We start from the raw sequence: 14,896 nt of genomic DNA on the forward strand, positions 1-14,896 counted from the left end.
TGTAATGAACTGAACCCCCTCTGAGAAGGGAGCTGACTGTATTCTGGCTTTGTGGGCAGGGGAGCTACCAATGGTAGTCATAAATCAGTAAGCTACAAAGCTGCAGACTTGAAACCCTGAACAGTAGCTGTTTTGGAAATGGCAGAAGGGGCAGCTGTTCACATTAGGCAATGTATATGTTTCAAATATATAAAAGGCTCAAGTTTAGATGTAGCTGTGAATGCCCAGCATTTCTTTCATTGATATTCCCAGGATGCAGATTAGGAACACAGTTCTTTGAGGGGGTGACTTACATCACCTGAGGTAGCAAAAAGAAAAGGAGGAATGGAGCCCTACAGCTCTGGGCAGATGATGGTAAAACTACCTCCCAGTTTCCTGTGTTTCTTACACTTCATATTCCAGCTCCCACAAAAAACCAGGAAGAGATGAATCCAGCAAGATACATAGTTCTGCAAATTAAGATGCAGGTGTTAAATTTTAAATGCACAAAATGAAATCCCAGACCAGAATGAAGCACCTGTAAAGTGTGCTTTAGGCAGCTCAGATGAATGGTTCAGAAATCTGCCTAGTGAAAAGAGAAATTCTTGTTGCAAGTCAGTGTGAATTTTAATACAAAAAGGAAAGCGACCTTCTCTGGAGCTGAGGCACTTGCATCAATGGCAGTCGGGCAAGTGTGTTTGCCAGCTTGGAATCCAGTACTCAGCATCTTCTTCTGGAACTGGAACACTCATGAGTATTTTTTGAAAACATTGAGCAGAGTTCGCTATAATAATGCAGGTTCTCATCCTAAATATCTGCCAGATGGCAAGTGGTGAGTAACTTAGTTTCCTGACTCTTGCTGGGACCCTTCAGGCACACGACTCTCAATCTCCAGAATCACTAGAATCCCAGACAGAGGTGTTGAAAAAGAGCTTGTCAAAAAAACAGCCATTGTACAGCTAGGAGTGTGAGAAAGAGGGATGAGGAAGAAAGACCTGGTTTAGCACTCCTCTGGCCAGCTGGGAGAATGTTGATTTCAAAAACATTGTTTTCAGTCCAGCCAGCTCTGCTGATGCTTCATGAATTTTGTTACACAAGTACTGTGGGACAAATACTGAAATGTTTTGGGACAAACATTGGAATTTTAAGTTCTGGCATTAATACAGAAAAAAGATAAAATTTTGAATCTCCCATTCAAATATCACACATCATAATTATGCCAACTTCTGGAGCTTACTATGGGCTGCTGAATGTGTTTTGTGATTTGTAGATAGGGCTATGGGGAACACATACTGTGTGAAGCCTTCTTCTGCTCCTGTCAATATGTATGGATAGTTGTGTATGCAGAACACTTGGTTTGGGGACTTGGGTGGTCTATCTAGTCCTAGATTTCTTATGCAAAGTGAGAAGCAGAGCTTTGATTAGCGAATGACCTATTTTGTCACTAGAGATAAAATAGTCTGAAATTTATAAGCAAAATAGAAAATCGTTGAAATTAAGTACAACATGGATCTTGAGAGGCAGCAATAACAGGAAGACCCAAAGTCTTCAGTTATTAAACATCTGAAGGACAGAAAACACTCTTCTACAGGAATATTTTGTTAAAATGGAAGGACTGGATGCGAGACAAAGGAGGTATAAAGATAGAATTTCATCTTGGAGAGTTTCAGCTCAGATCAAAGCATTCTGTGTTTTTCCACACACAGACACTAAGCCAAATCCTCAGAACTGAATTTAGATGCCTCTAGAGCTCTTCATTTTAAGCAAGCAGAGCTGAGCATTAGCAAGTCTCTAGAGGAAATATAAAAGCAGCAGTAACTCTAGGTCACAGCTCCAGTACACTGGGAGCAAGATGAGGGTCAAGTCAGCTTTGCAGATGCTTTTCTTAGACTGGCTTGGAGCTACTTATTTCTGATGAATGCAAATCCTCCATTTCTTCATAGAAGACATAAATAGTACACTTATGGAGAGGTTTGAAGAACATGAATCTGTCTTTGAAGGTTTCTTCATGATTGATGAGGAAGGAGATGAATTTATTCATCCTAAAAAGAGTATGAAGAATACGTTGGCTAGGGACTGCTGAATCTAACATCAGAGGGCGGAGGCCCTGTTTGTGTTTGAAAGATTGAAAACAGGTTTCTCAAGATGTGGAACATGATGGAAATGAAGTGTTAAGAGGTTCATGACACCATCTGGGAAATATGATTGGGATGTAGTGAGTCTTTGCCACTTTGAAAAACTAAAATATTTGAGAGTGTTTAATTCATTGCATATATGAGGCCATCTTGAGGACATTACTGATGGATTAGATTGTCTTGCTTAAATTTTATGTAAGAAAAGACTGAGATCCTACTTAAAGCACCTTAATGAAAGGGAAATGAGTTGTTGGTGACTTAAATAAGAGTTTGATTTTATGGTTATATACACTGCTGATATAAAAGTCATATTTCTTAGTATTATACTGAAGGTATTTAAAACCAGGGGCTTTTTTTAGAACTGATTTTAAAAACTGTTTAAAAATCAAGGGTGCTTTAATTTGAAAAAATTGGGTAGGAATTTCTATTGCTTCTGTGAGTGATTTTGAAAGAGTGTATTTTTGCTGGCTTTGTTGCTTGGATGTAACTCGTTCAGTTGAGTTGAATTAATGAGAATTATGAACCTGTAGTTTCCATGGAAACATGTAATGAAATCATACATAGGTGTTGCTTTTGCTTGTATTTCTGATGATAATTATTTACTATATTTTGCTATAGAAACCAGCAGCTGTCACTATTTGTATATATTGAGTTAACTTGTGATCTCATTTTGATTAGTGTATTGTTGGAATAACTCCAGTGTAGTCAACAGAATTATTCCAGTTTTATTATTGTTTATACAGAGCATGATATGGTCTGTGAGGGAACTAGATTGCTTTTACTGTCCCTGAGGAGAAAGTCTACAGTGTTCGTTGTTTTACTTGTTGTGCTGATTACGTTAGGAGGATTTAAAGTAGTTTGTTCTAAATGATTTTGGAGAATTTAGTATGTGCAGAGGCGAAAGGCCATAATGGTGGCTGTGAGTAATCTTCATGTTGAACTGTCCTTGTGGGCAGTATTGCAAGCCAGTGGTGGTGATGAGCAAGGGTTGCCTTTTGTGCCACCTGCTTTCCATCTGCTCTTTTCAGATTCCCTCACCATTACAATGGAAGAAAACAGGAATGTGCTAGGTTTGCGTTTTGTGTTTTTTATTGATTGAAAACAGAGAGGATGTGGAGGGTATGCAAAGGCACTTCACTTTCTGCTTTGTGGGCGACTGGATCAGTGACTGCACCACTGAATTCAGGAGCAGGCCAACACAGTCACTTTTCTTAATTGGGTCACTGGAAATGTGAAAATGTACCATGCAAGAAAATGAATTTTCAAATTAATTGGAGCTTCTTGGGATTGTTCTGGAGAACATTTGGTCTGTGGAACAAGTTTTAATTGAAGGGTGATGTATGTTTATGAAGGAGAAGGGTGGCAGGCAGAATGTGTGCCAGTGGACAAAGCAAGTGGAAGTTCTTAATTGCTTCCTCCTTCAGAGAGAAAATGAAAGAAACTCATTCTAGAGTGTATTTATCTCCTGCCCCATGAGCCTGCACTCCCTCAAAGATTGCTTTGTGTTCTTTATAAGTATATATTTCTGAGACACAGTGGAATTGCTACTTGCTCTATGCTCAGCAACTTTGTTCAGAAATGAGTAAGGTTTAGGGAGAGAAGAAGGTCTCCAGGTCTTCCTTAGGTCTGGAGAAGGATAGAAAGAAAAACACTTTTTAAGGGTCAGGAAAGTGTATTTTATTTCTAGTATCAGTTGTATCTGCTGAGAAATTACTCTTCAGATCATGATAAAGGACCTAGAAGTCTGCTTTTACATATTTAGCTCCGAGAACTTTGCTGAGGATATTTCAGTTGAATGTTTATGTGTTCATCTTGGTGCTCACTTGCAGTCTCTAAATGCGTATTTTTATGCCACAGAGGACACCTAAACAGCTTGTGTTGTCTCTTGCTGCATGCTTATCAATTGGCTGCATGAAAAGTGGGCTGCCCTAAGAATCTAAAATGGTTTAAGAGGTTATGTCACTTGAAGGGTACTCAATCACACTAAATCAATTTTAATGATACAGGTAGGTTTGGTTTTTATCTTTTTGTGGTCAGTGGTATTAGTGATTTTTTCTGGGATGATAGTTCTGCAAATCTAGCATACTTTCTTGTCAGCTTCTTTTGCTGAGCTTTGAATAAGGATTTCTATTCAATATTCTATTGAATTCTGTATTCTTGTGTGCATTTCTGATTTCTTCTTGAGTAAGACAAAATACATAGCCAGGACAGTTTTCTGCACCTCAAATTATCAAGTTGTGTGAAACAAAGAGGGTACTTATTGCTAATAAAGATATTATGATCCCTAGAAACTTAACAACACAATCTCTGCAGCTGCTTACATCGACGGCTACTGTCTGTCTCTCCCAAATGCTGCTGTGCTTGAGGCAAGGGTGAGTGAGTCAGCTCTTTGGCTTGTGTTACACAGGTCAGGTTAGGCAGGCTGCTCTGCCTTGAGTGGGATTCTAGCTTTATTAACATCTGTAGCAGTTGTTTAGAGTACCATTTATTAAAATTTGAAGGGAGAGTTCTTAGTTCAATGAGACCAAGTGTTACCTCATAGATCTTAGAAGAGGGCTACTCTTGTGAATGGTGATATTTGCCAGTCTCCACCACAGAGTGATTATCTTCAGTTAATTCTTGTTCTGATACACAAGCACTGCAATAGTGGCAAGTGATAAATGCTGATTTTAACATTTTCATATGTCTGTAATCTGGTCACAGATTCACATGGTATGGTAAGTGGGTAGGGCGGGTTGGAGTATCCCTCATTTCAGTGGGCTCTTAAACAAAATGGAGACTTCCATGATTCCCCTAATGATGTTTATCCCTTCCTTTATCTTCACATCCTCAGACCCCTCACTTTTAGTCGTGATTGTGATTCTGTCCAGAACCTCAGAAGCTAGAAATTTGGTGACTACTACCTAAACTTACAATAATGTTTCTCGTATAAATTACAGGTTTCCAGTATTGTCATTCTATTGGATAGAATATAGTCACACAGTCTTGGTAGGAGCCGTGGTAACCTGGACAGCTTTTTGTTCACCATCTTGCATCACTCCATGTTCAGAGACTTTGTATAGTACTTTTATTATGGTCTTCCATCTCTCTGGAATCTCCTAGCTCATTTTTGAGGTCCTAGATAATTTCCTCACTTTAATTTCACTTAAAAATCCATTTCTAAAAATATGTTAGTTTCTGAAAAAAGTACTTTGGGACGTTCTTTCAATGATTAATTCTATCTACTGCTTTTGCCACCTCTTAGTAACCAGTTTCAGGGAGAATTAGATATACTAAATATGAATTTTCATGAACAGATTGTTTCTAGTAGAAGGTGTCCCTGTCCTCAGCAGGGGAGTTGAAACTAGATGATCTGTAAGGTCCTTTCTAACCCAAACCATTCTGTGAATCTGTAATGTAAATAAAGCTTTTTTTTTTGGGCAGGACTACGAGTAATGACTTTATTTTCATGCTTTATAGAGTTACTTATATTTGATGTAACAAGCATTATTATAATTTAGCACTGTTACTAGTTTTATATAATGTAATTGTTTAGTAATAAGTATAAAATCTAGAACAGCTTGTGCTCTTCTGCGTTCATGCCACATCTGCCTTTAAAATTCTCTTGATACCTGAAAGACGTGCATTTTTACGGCATAGTCCAAATAACAGCATTTTGTAATTATATTCTTTAAAGAACTTAAGTCATGCTCTAAAGACTTCAATCCTCCAATTAAGAGAGAACATAAAGGCTGCATGTTCTAACGTATTTCCTTAGAGTTTGCATATTTAGTAAGATATTTTTCACTTCATTTACTCATTGTTAATCCTGCATTGAAGAGAAGTCATATTATCTTTGAATATTACACAGAATTAGGCCTAAATTCAATTTTAAAATTGAATGATGGCAAATTATAAGCCTGTGCCATCCCACAGTGTAAACTGGATCTGGGTCTCTTTTCTGACAGTCTGAAGTTGTCAAATTTCCTGAATTCCACATACAAGGAAAATATGAGGATCCTACTGCTACTCATTTCCAAGCTTCAAAACAACAGGATCGGACAGATTTGGTTTCTTAGCTCCTATCCCCTCTGAGCTGTAAAAGAGTAACTGTGGAGCTGCTTCCAAACAAAACAGTGATTATTTACCAAAAGGAATGCAGCACTTAAAGAAATTAATGAATTGACAGAATTCTACTTTTGCTATAATTAATCAGAACTTTAATTCAGGTACGTCCAGTGTATTTAATTAATTTTCCAACTCCAAGAGCTGTGACAGTGTTTACATCACAGGAATCCCACTCACAATGTGACGGTGGTGGAATGACTTGCACTTTTAGGACCAGGAGTTAGACTAATTTTTAAGCATTTTACATTGCTAACAGAGCCTTTTTGTGTGCTAACTTCAGTCTGCTGACACTGTTTCTGCCCTTCTGTCCTTGACAGGTGAGCTGGCCAGGAGAACAACTTAAGATTAGTGTATCTAATTAGACATCAGAAGGTCAACATGGAGTGACATGTTGCGAAAGCCCAGGGTGAGCTTCAGTCAGAGCTTAGACGTGTGAAAGGTCATCTGCAGACAATGAAGCCCACAGAAATGGAGGCTTCTGTTTTTCTACTCAGAAATGGCTTGGAGTTCTACCTTTCCTACCTTGTCCAGTTAACAGATTACAGGTCATATGCCAGAAAGCAGTTTATGCAAAGCACTTGTGAAAAGGCTGGTGCTGTCCATACTGTGTTCTTGGTCCTTCAGTTTTGGTGGATAGTTGCACCTGAAAGATGGCAGCCTCAGTCATTCCTCTTTTAGGAGACAGAGTTTTCCATTTCAGATACCCACTGCAGGAACATACGCACTAGGAGTTAAGGTTGTAACAGTTTCACAGTTTGCATTGAATTTCCCTTGTTTGCTTGTTGTTTATTTTAAGATTAATTATGAATGCATTCAGTTGAATACATTGATCTGAAAATCAAAAATTGTTTGTGGAGAAACAGGAGTACAAGCAATGAATGATTGCATGCCCTGCCCATAGAAGTTGTGACCATGCATACAATCATAATGCAAATGGAGAATAAATGTTTCAACACCAGGTTATATATAACATCATTCATTGTCCACCTTTGTATGCCCTTGTGTCCTGGGGTCTAGTTGTAGGCATAGCTGCAGGTTATAGTGTGTTTCTACACAAATAATGTTTCTTGGCTAATTGATTCATAATGTTGTCACAGAGAGAATAATAGATGCAGACATTAAAGCTACATTCCTTTAAAATGTTTAAAAAAATTAGATCTAAATGAAAATGCTGATAACTGAAATACTCTCAGGGAAGGGAATCTTCTTCAGTAAACGTCCTTTGGGAGATAAAACTTGTTCCTCATCCAAAAAATCAGAGGGAGATTTCCTTTAACCATAAGGCATTTTTTGTGATCATCATTTTTTCATATCACAAAATCATTGAACCTACACCCTGGAATGTGAATTGAAGTGAATCTGGGAATAGGGTGCTTCTGGGACTAGTGCTCACATATCTGACTGTGTCAGACTTATTTCCAAAATTTATCTGCAAACTTATACTCCCAAAATATTATTTATCTAAAAAATTAAAACTGAAATATCTGCAAAAACTACCTTTATACCCAATGAATCTTTCAAAGAAAAGCAGCTCCACTTTCTACACCTGTACCTATTTCCCCCCAAACGCACAGAAGAATTGGAACAGAATATGTACTAACCCAGCTCCAGGGCTGACTTTGATCACTAGAAGGTATTTTGACCAATACAAGTTCAAAGTAAAATCCTTGTGAACATAGATTTTGCATAATATGTTCAACAGCCATCTGAATATCCTCATGTTGTAAAGAGGGAATGCATTTATAGCCATGTGGTGTCTGTTTTCATGCGGTGTGAAAATGAGTTTAGCTTAATGGAACACTTCTGTTTAATGCCAGGCAAGAAACCAACTAACTGGAATTTACAATGGCATTTTTAGTCCTAAGTAGTGTATATGTAAAATGCTGTAGTGGCTCTGTGGCTCAAGAAATCTTGAGTGCTCAATTTGATGGCTGTTTCTTGAGGTCTGAAGGTGTGGAGAAAGATGATAGCAGAGCCTTCATCTTGTCTTCAAGTGCAATGCTTGCCACGCAAATGAAAGTATTTCTCAGGTTACAGTAAAGAAGTAAAAATAATTAAAATTTATAAGCCAAGTGATTTGGCAAATATTAGTCTGTAACTTTGCAGAAAATAAATCTTTGGGTGCAAAGGGATGTCTGTGCCTCTTAAACTGGAGGCCAGATTAGAGATCAGTGATGTATGGATCTGGGGAACTCAAGGGTGTGTTTTTCATCTTGTGTTCAGGGATAATGTCCCCGTCTTTACATCTCTGTGTGGAGTATGAGCCAGCTCCCCCTTCATCTGCTAGGGAGGGGAGCGAGCTCAGTCTGCTCCCCATTGCTCCTCAGCATGACCCAGTATGTGGCCTGCCCTGACCAGTCACTAGACCTGTGTGGCTGTTTTTTTCTTCCCCAGTGTTTGCTTTCACTATGAGACCTGAAAGATGACCTGTCATAATATTCTTCCATCAAAGTGGCTTTACTTTCTGGCAAGTTTCTAAATAAACAAATTTTTACTGTGACTGGAAATTATTTGCAGCAAAAACTAGATACTCTACATCCAGATATGACAGAGAAATTAGTTCATGTCTTCTTTTTCTTTTTTTAATAGCAAATATGCTGTCATTTATGCACAGTCAGTGCATAAATAGCTGAGTGGCCTCTTAGAGGTGTTTTGAGGCTGCAGTATTAACTGAGTTCAGTGTTACTGGGTTGGACTTCTTAGTAGTCGACCTTTCCCAGATGAAACCTTTATTAACACTTGTCAGTTTGTAGTCCTGGCAGTCCAGACAGTGACCTTTATTCCTCTGCTGTCTGAGACAGGGTTTATCACTCTGACAGAACCTAATTAAAATAGCAAAAAAAATAATCAGTGAGTGATGTCAGTGAGAGGCGGAGAATCGGAGTAAGAGCTTTTACTGGCCAGAGTACATCTGTAACTAGCTGCAGCTCTTCCCTTTTCTTCACTGATGGAGGGAATGTTATTTTGCCAGCCATTATTCATTCTCAATGAGCAGGGATAATCTTTCTTAATCCCTTAGAGGGGTTTCTTCACAAGATGTTCATTCTGAACTTTGAATCACATTTAGGTAGTGCCAGATTCTGTCATGCTCTTTCCTGCCAAATAGTAGCTTCCTATCTTAAAAATCCAATAGTAAGGACAAGAATGAAGAGAAGTAGACTCAGTGATGGATCTTTAACTAGTGAATCCAACTATGTGAATTTTCACCTGCACTTACTTTTCTTCATGAACAATGAGTTAATACTTTTTATTTTATTCTCAAATCCTTTGACTTAACCTAGATGAGCATCAAGATCTGTGGTCTTTTTTTTTTTGTTTTTTAAGGGGGGAGAAGAGCCTGAGAACTATGCAGTTTTGTTTGTGTTCTTTTTCACAGGTTCAGCTCCTACCAAACTGGGAGTTTATGGCCATCCCCATGCCATTAACATGAAAAGTTCAGTGACCTATTTCAGCTGCTCTCTCAGTGATCCTGATTCTCACCAGAAATTTATGTAATCAGTTAAACAAAACACTGCCATCCTTGCCTTTCATCTAATAATCCTCAAACTGCAGCAAAATCAATGCTTTTCTGGACAGACAAGTTTAGAGTCTTAAGGTCAGAATAGTTCTTCCATTAGCCTATGCCAGACCATTTCACAAGACAGGAATTCTCTGTGCTTTGCTTCTCTGTTAAGGTCTCTTTCTTAACAGAGTGAAGACACTCCAGTGCATTATCTGTTTCTCATTTCTGAAGTTCTTGGTGAGTATTCATCCCTCTTGTTTCAGTCCTTTTTATTTTTGTTTATCTTATCTGTTTGTGAGATTAAGATTTTCTGGTTCTCATAGTTTTGCTGTTTACATCTTGAAAGGTAGGTTTATCAAGTGTCAGAGTTTTCAGATCTGGCTTATTATTTTCAAGTAGAGCAAGGCTAACCTTGGATCATATTCTTTACTTGGCATGTTGCAGTATTTCTTTTCTCATAAACCCTATCAGAGAGATTGTAAATTTTAGTGTTTCCTTGCAAGTTCCTGAAAAATAATGTCAGCAGTGGTAATACCAGCTACCCCAGTTCTTCACTGTCAGGGACCTTTTCGTGCTGAATCTACATCATGTAGGCAGTTAAACAACCTTAAAGGGGACACAAGGAAGCAAGGATCTTTTAACACTACAGTTCTTTAGAGAATCACTCTGACAATAAAAAATATTGTTTAATCAATTCTGCAGTAAAAAACATGGGTGCTTCTTATAAGTGTGACTTAGAAAAAGAGATGCAATAGAGTATCAGCTTCAGTCCTTTGATTCTATGCAGGTATTGAAACTCAGGATATCTAAAAACAAATCCCTGGTATCTCTCAAAGGCTTAGTTCATGAAGTAAAAGCACTTACATGTGAAAAGATTAGATTATTTTAACTCTATATTTCATTCAGTTTGTCATCAAGATGGATTCCTTAGTTATGGTGTTTGATTTGCATAAGCTTTACCTTTCCTACTGTTGCAGCCTTTTCTTTTCTTTCTCTTTTTCTTATTTTTTATATTGGCCACAATTGCAGTTGTGTTCTAAAGTATTTACAGTTACAAATCCTGGTATCACATACTTGATAATATGGTTGCATATATGTAAGCTTCTCTCATTTGATGTCATTGTGGTTTTTCAATGTGTTTTCTGTTTTTTCCGCTAATACACCAGAGAGATGCTGGATGACTTACTACTGATACACTGGAGCTACACTGTTGAAGATTCTCTCCCAGAACAATAACTCTTTCTCACTTTGAAGAAGCCTGTTCATTGAAGGAGAGTTATGTGTTCAGATAGCTGGGTTGTTGGCTTTGACTAATTTCATCCTATACAAGCATGTCTTGACAAGAACCTGACCTAGTATCCATATGAGCTCAGAAATTTCTGAAATAATAGTGAACTCTGGGAAAGAACTAAGAGCAAGGGGAACGGAGGAGTTTTAACTTGGTGCCAGCTATTTCAGTGCATTTTGAACAAGAAATCCATCTCCATTTTAATAATCTAACCCTTTCATATGTTATTGATTGTAGTTGATGAAGGAGTTTCCCCTGCTCAGCATGTTCAACATCCATGAAAATCTGCTAGAGGCTTTGTTGGAACTGCAAGCATATGCAGATGTCCAGGCAGTCTTAGCAAAATATGATGGTAAGTTCAAATATGTATTTGTATTTTCTATAGGTGATACACACAGAAGAAATATATTTAAGTCAAACTCTTAAAATTTAGGAAACACTGTAATTAAATTGATTGGAATGAGCTTCATACATGCCCTTACACAATCCTTTATCCAAAGATTAAATACTGTGCATTTTTTCTGCCAACGCATCCTTAAATCATTGTACAGGATGTTGGCACTCACTAGAAGCTCCTCTGTGCTTTCTTTGCTTTCTGTTGATTTTTAAACAATGACTGTTTAGGTTTTGCAGACTTTTTATTGCGTGCTATTCAAACATTTTCTGAAGAAAAGATTATCAGTGCCCCTGTAGACTTACCTGTGAATGTTGACTTAGTAGCATACAAGTGCTTTACAAGCATTGATTTAGCTTCATAGCAGTCTAGTGAGTAGCAGACTTCATGTCTTAAAGGGAAAACTTGGAAAGCTCAGAAGAGTAGGTGGACTTGTATTAATTTTTTTGTTGTTTTTCAGTAGACATTGGTTTTTGCGGCACTGCAACTGTTTTCATGTCCAAATCACAGCTGCTGCATCTCTAGCTCTTTGAGCTTGAATTCAAGACACCAGGATTTCAGAGATGCAGAGTGAGAATCACCAACTGGCATACGTTGTTTAGTCCGAATTTACTGGGTTTTTCCTGTATTGCGTAAAAGCTTGGTGATAAAAACAGGAATATAATCCATCTGTAGAGCAGCCTTCATCAGCCCGCACAGTGCCACTCGTCCTCCTCTTACTGCAGTCCCTGGCTTACTCAGTAGCCACATCCCAAGTTCTGCATCAAGTGAATCAGGGAACCTACAGCTGTCAGTTTCCTGTTATGTTACTACACAGTCCTCATTCATCCTCAGAAAAGTGTCATTCTGTGCACTGGGTTATGAGAGCTTATGAAAGGAATATTATATAATGATATAACTAAAAATGAGATCATAACCTGCATGTATCAAATAGCTGACTTAAGTGAAACCTATGTAGCCTTAATTAACTCTTTTGCTAGGTTGATCTTGTAGCCTTTAAAATGTTCTTAATTGCTAGCTCTTACTATCTCTGGTGTTCTTTGAGCAAAGATTTTAAGGTTTGCAACATCTACAGTTTTGGAAAAGATGGATGGACATTATTTGAGCTACTGTTGTATAAATGCCTACCAATATGGACACTGGAGCCTATATGCACAATGCTTTGGACACTCTTTCTCATGGATTCTTTTAAGGAATTGGCTGGTCTTCTGTCACATTTGCTTACTGAATTGTCTTCTCTTTTGCATGCTCAGTTTTAGCTTTTAATTGCTCCCATCAGAGGCTCCTTGTACCAGTACTGCTCATTCTCAGTTCCATTCTTCTGCTTTTCCTGATCACCTATCCAAATCTTCTCTTCAGGGCAGTGATGGTCAAGATATATCTCCATCCACTTTACAGCTACTGTCTTAACATCTTTTCCATCTTCCCTTTTCTCTGTGGCTTCTGCCTCCTCTTCGTTTGTCATTCTCTGTTGCCTTGCCTGGGTACCAAAAAGCAGAACAGCAGCTCACACAGACAGAGACTTCTCGCTGTCAGCCCCAGTACTTGGGCCCATATCATCCCTCAGAACCATGGCAAGGGGATGCATGTTCATTGGATTACTTAATGTGCTTGGACCCATACTTGTTGAGCAAAGAATCTTTGGAGGGTATAGGCAAGAAAAATGCAGAAGCTCCCACTGGCTATGGGCTAACTGCTTTCTTCTAATGCCTTATAACTTAGGAAGTTAAGATAAATTTAAATGAGGCTCATAATAGACCACTGTCTTGTACTAACATGATCATCCTGCCAGATTTCAGACTCCTGCAGTAGACTGTGGCAGAGATTTAAAAAAAGAGAAATATGCAGCTGATTACAAGCAACGTTAGTGCTCATCACTGCTGCCAGTCCAGTCTGGAATGTTTTCACCTCATTTTGGAGTCAAATCATTCTAAGCAGAGATCAAAATGTCACCCAGGCCCTCGAGTACTGCCATTCAGTAGCAGTAATGAGTCTGGGAGAGATCTTGGTTGTACTTAGTCTGATTGATGAAATTGGCAGTTAAAGTGCTAACATTAGAGTCTTTCTAGTAGCTCCTTGTATTTCAGTAATTCCTGTGACACTGGTAGAGATCCCAATGTTCTTTATTTTTTCATGTTAAAAAGCTTGTAAGTAGAAATGCCAGTTTTTATTCCCCAGGCATCACAGTTTGTTGGCACCTTCTAGTCTTTAATGTAGTTATGAGGTAATAGTCCTGGGAAATAGCAGAACTGTGACAGAACAAGGTATTAAGCCATGCCTTCTCAAATCTCAAGACTAAACTCCAGTGTGAGCTCTACTTTGGCATACTAAAGCACTGATCCCTGATTTTAAACAATACCATGGTAGCACTTTATGTCATGGAAGTTGATAAAACTTGAAGGTGTGTTTCGTTTTCTCAAAAGCATCTTACAGAGTCAGAACAAATGAGACTTTCAAAAATAAAGCTCTTATTTCAGCTGTTTGAACACATGCAGTTTCAACTCACACTTTGGTATGGTGTGCATATGCACTAGGTATGCACAAGGACTCAGCAAACACAGGCTTAAGCAGTATAACCCTTACAGTTCATGAGTCTCAGAAGGCCTGTCTCAGGGAGTCTCAGCTCATTTTAGAACTCATCAGCTTCATGTGTTGTAAGATTTATTGGAATATAAAACACTGAACTCATTTATACTTTCCTATCTGCAGTTTCTGTTGGTCCCACTCCTCTGCTTTTTTTTGACTAAGACCAAACCTGATTTATTGTATTTTGATAACATATGAACAAATTATTTCCTTGAGCAGTCTGCTCCCTCCCTGGGCTAAAATATTGGACCACATCATGTGAAATCTCAGCCTCTGCAAGCAGATGCTCTGCTTTACCAAAAGTCATGTGTTAAACTGTGTTTATATTATGTACCTGGCAACAGAGCTGATGTCCATACTCATTATTCATGGAAAAAGGGTCTCATTAGTGGAACAGCATGCACTGTTGCTGAGCTACATCATTATGGTTTCAGAGTTCAGCGTCTGTCAATAGAGTGAGGATGACCTAAATACTGTTGAATTCTGAAAATATTTTTTGGCTCTGATTTAACACATATCCATGTTATTTACAGCAGCAATAGTTATGGCTGAGGGAGTTGGTCTGCTTGTAGTGATGCTTAGAGCAATTGATTTATTAATTTCCCTGGGCAGCCAGTTGCTTTGATAGATATTAAGTGATGACCTGGGCACTGTGTGAAAACTCAGACTTTTCTGGCAGTTTAAAGTCAGATTTTGAAAGAATGGATGCCTGTGTATTTAATCTTAGTAATGCAATGGTTCCTCTCTAAACCTGTCCTTGCTTTCATTTTTTAAAAGTACAGAGTTTTCCAGTGAGACTATAAGCCTTCTGGTTTACAGGATGAACACCTTATACAGATTGTTCTCTCACATACCCCTTTGCAGAGAAACAAAAAGACCATGTTACCATGCCAGAGTCCCAAATA

At 38.3% G+C, this 14,896-nt stretch overlaps 1 protein-coding gene across 2 annotated transcripts in view; it reads left to right on the forward strand.

The window, feature by feature from the left end:
- Nucleotides 1-14,896, forward strand: part of ST7 (suppression of tumorigenicity 7) — a 143,113-nt gene that overhangs the window by 100,135 nt on the left and 28,082 nt on the right. For both annotated transcript variants that reach the window (XM_042018085.1, XM_042018086.1), the window contains exon 9: nucleotides 11,249-11,363. In XM_042018085.1, coding sequence (XP_041874019.1) covers nucleotides 11,249-11,363 — 115 coding nt within the window. The remainder of the gene's footprint in view (nucleotides 1-11,248; nucleotides 11,364-14,896) is intronic.

Source organism: Corvus kubaryi, unplaced genomic scaffold (assembly GCF_017639235.1).
Source record: "Corvus kubaryi isolate FWS band 111438036 unplaced genomic scaffold, C.kubaryi_AGA036_p1.0 137, whole genome shotgun sequence".
NCBI lineage: Eukaryota > Metazoa > Chordata > Aves > Passeriformes > Corvidae > Corvus > Corvus kubaryi.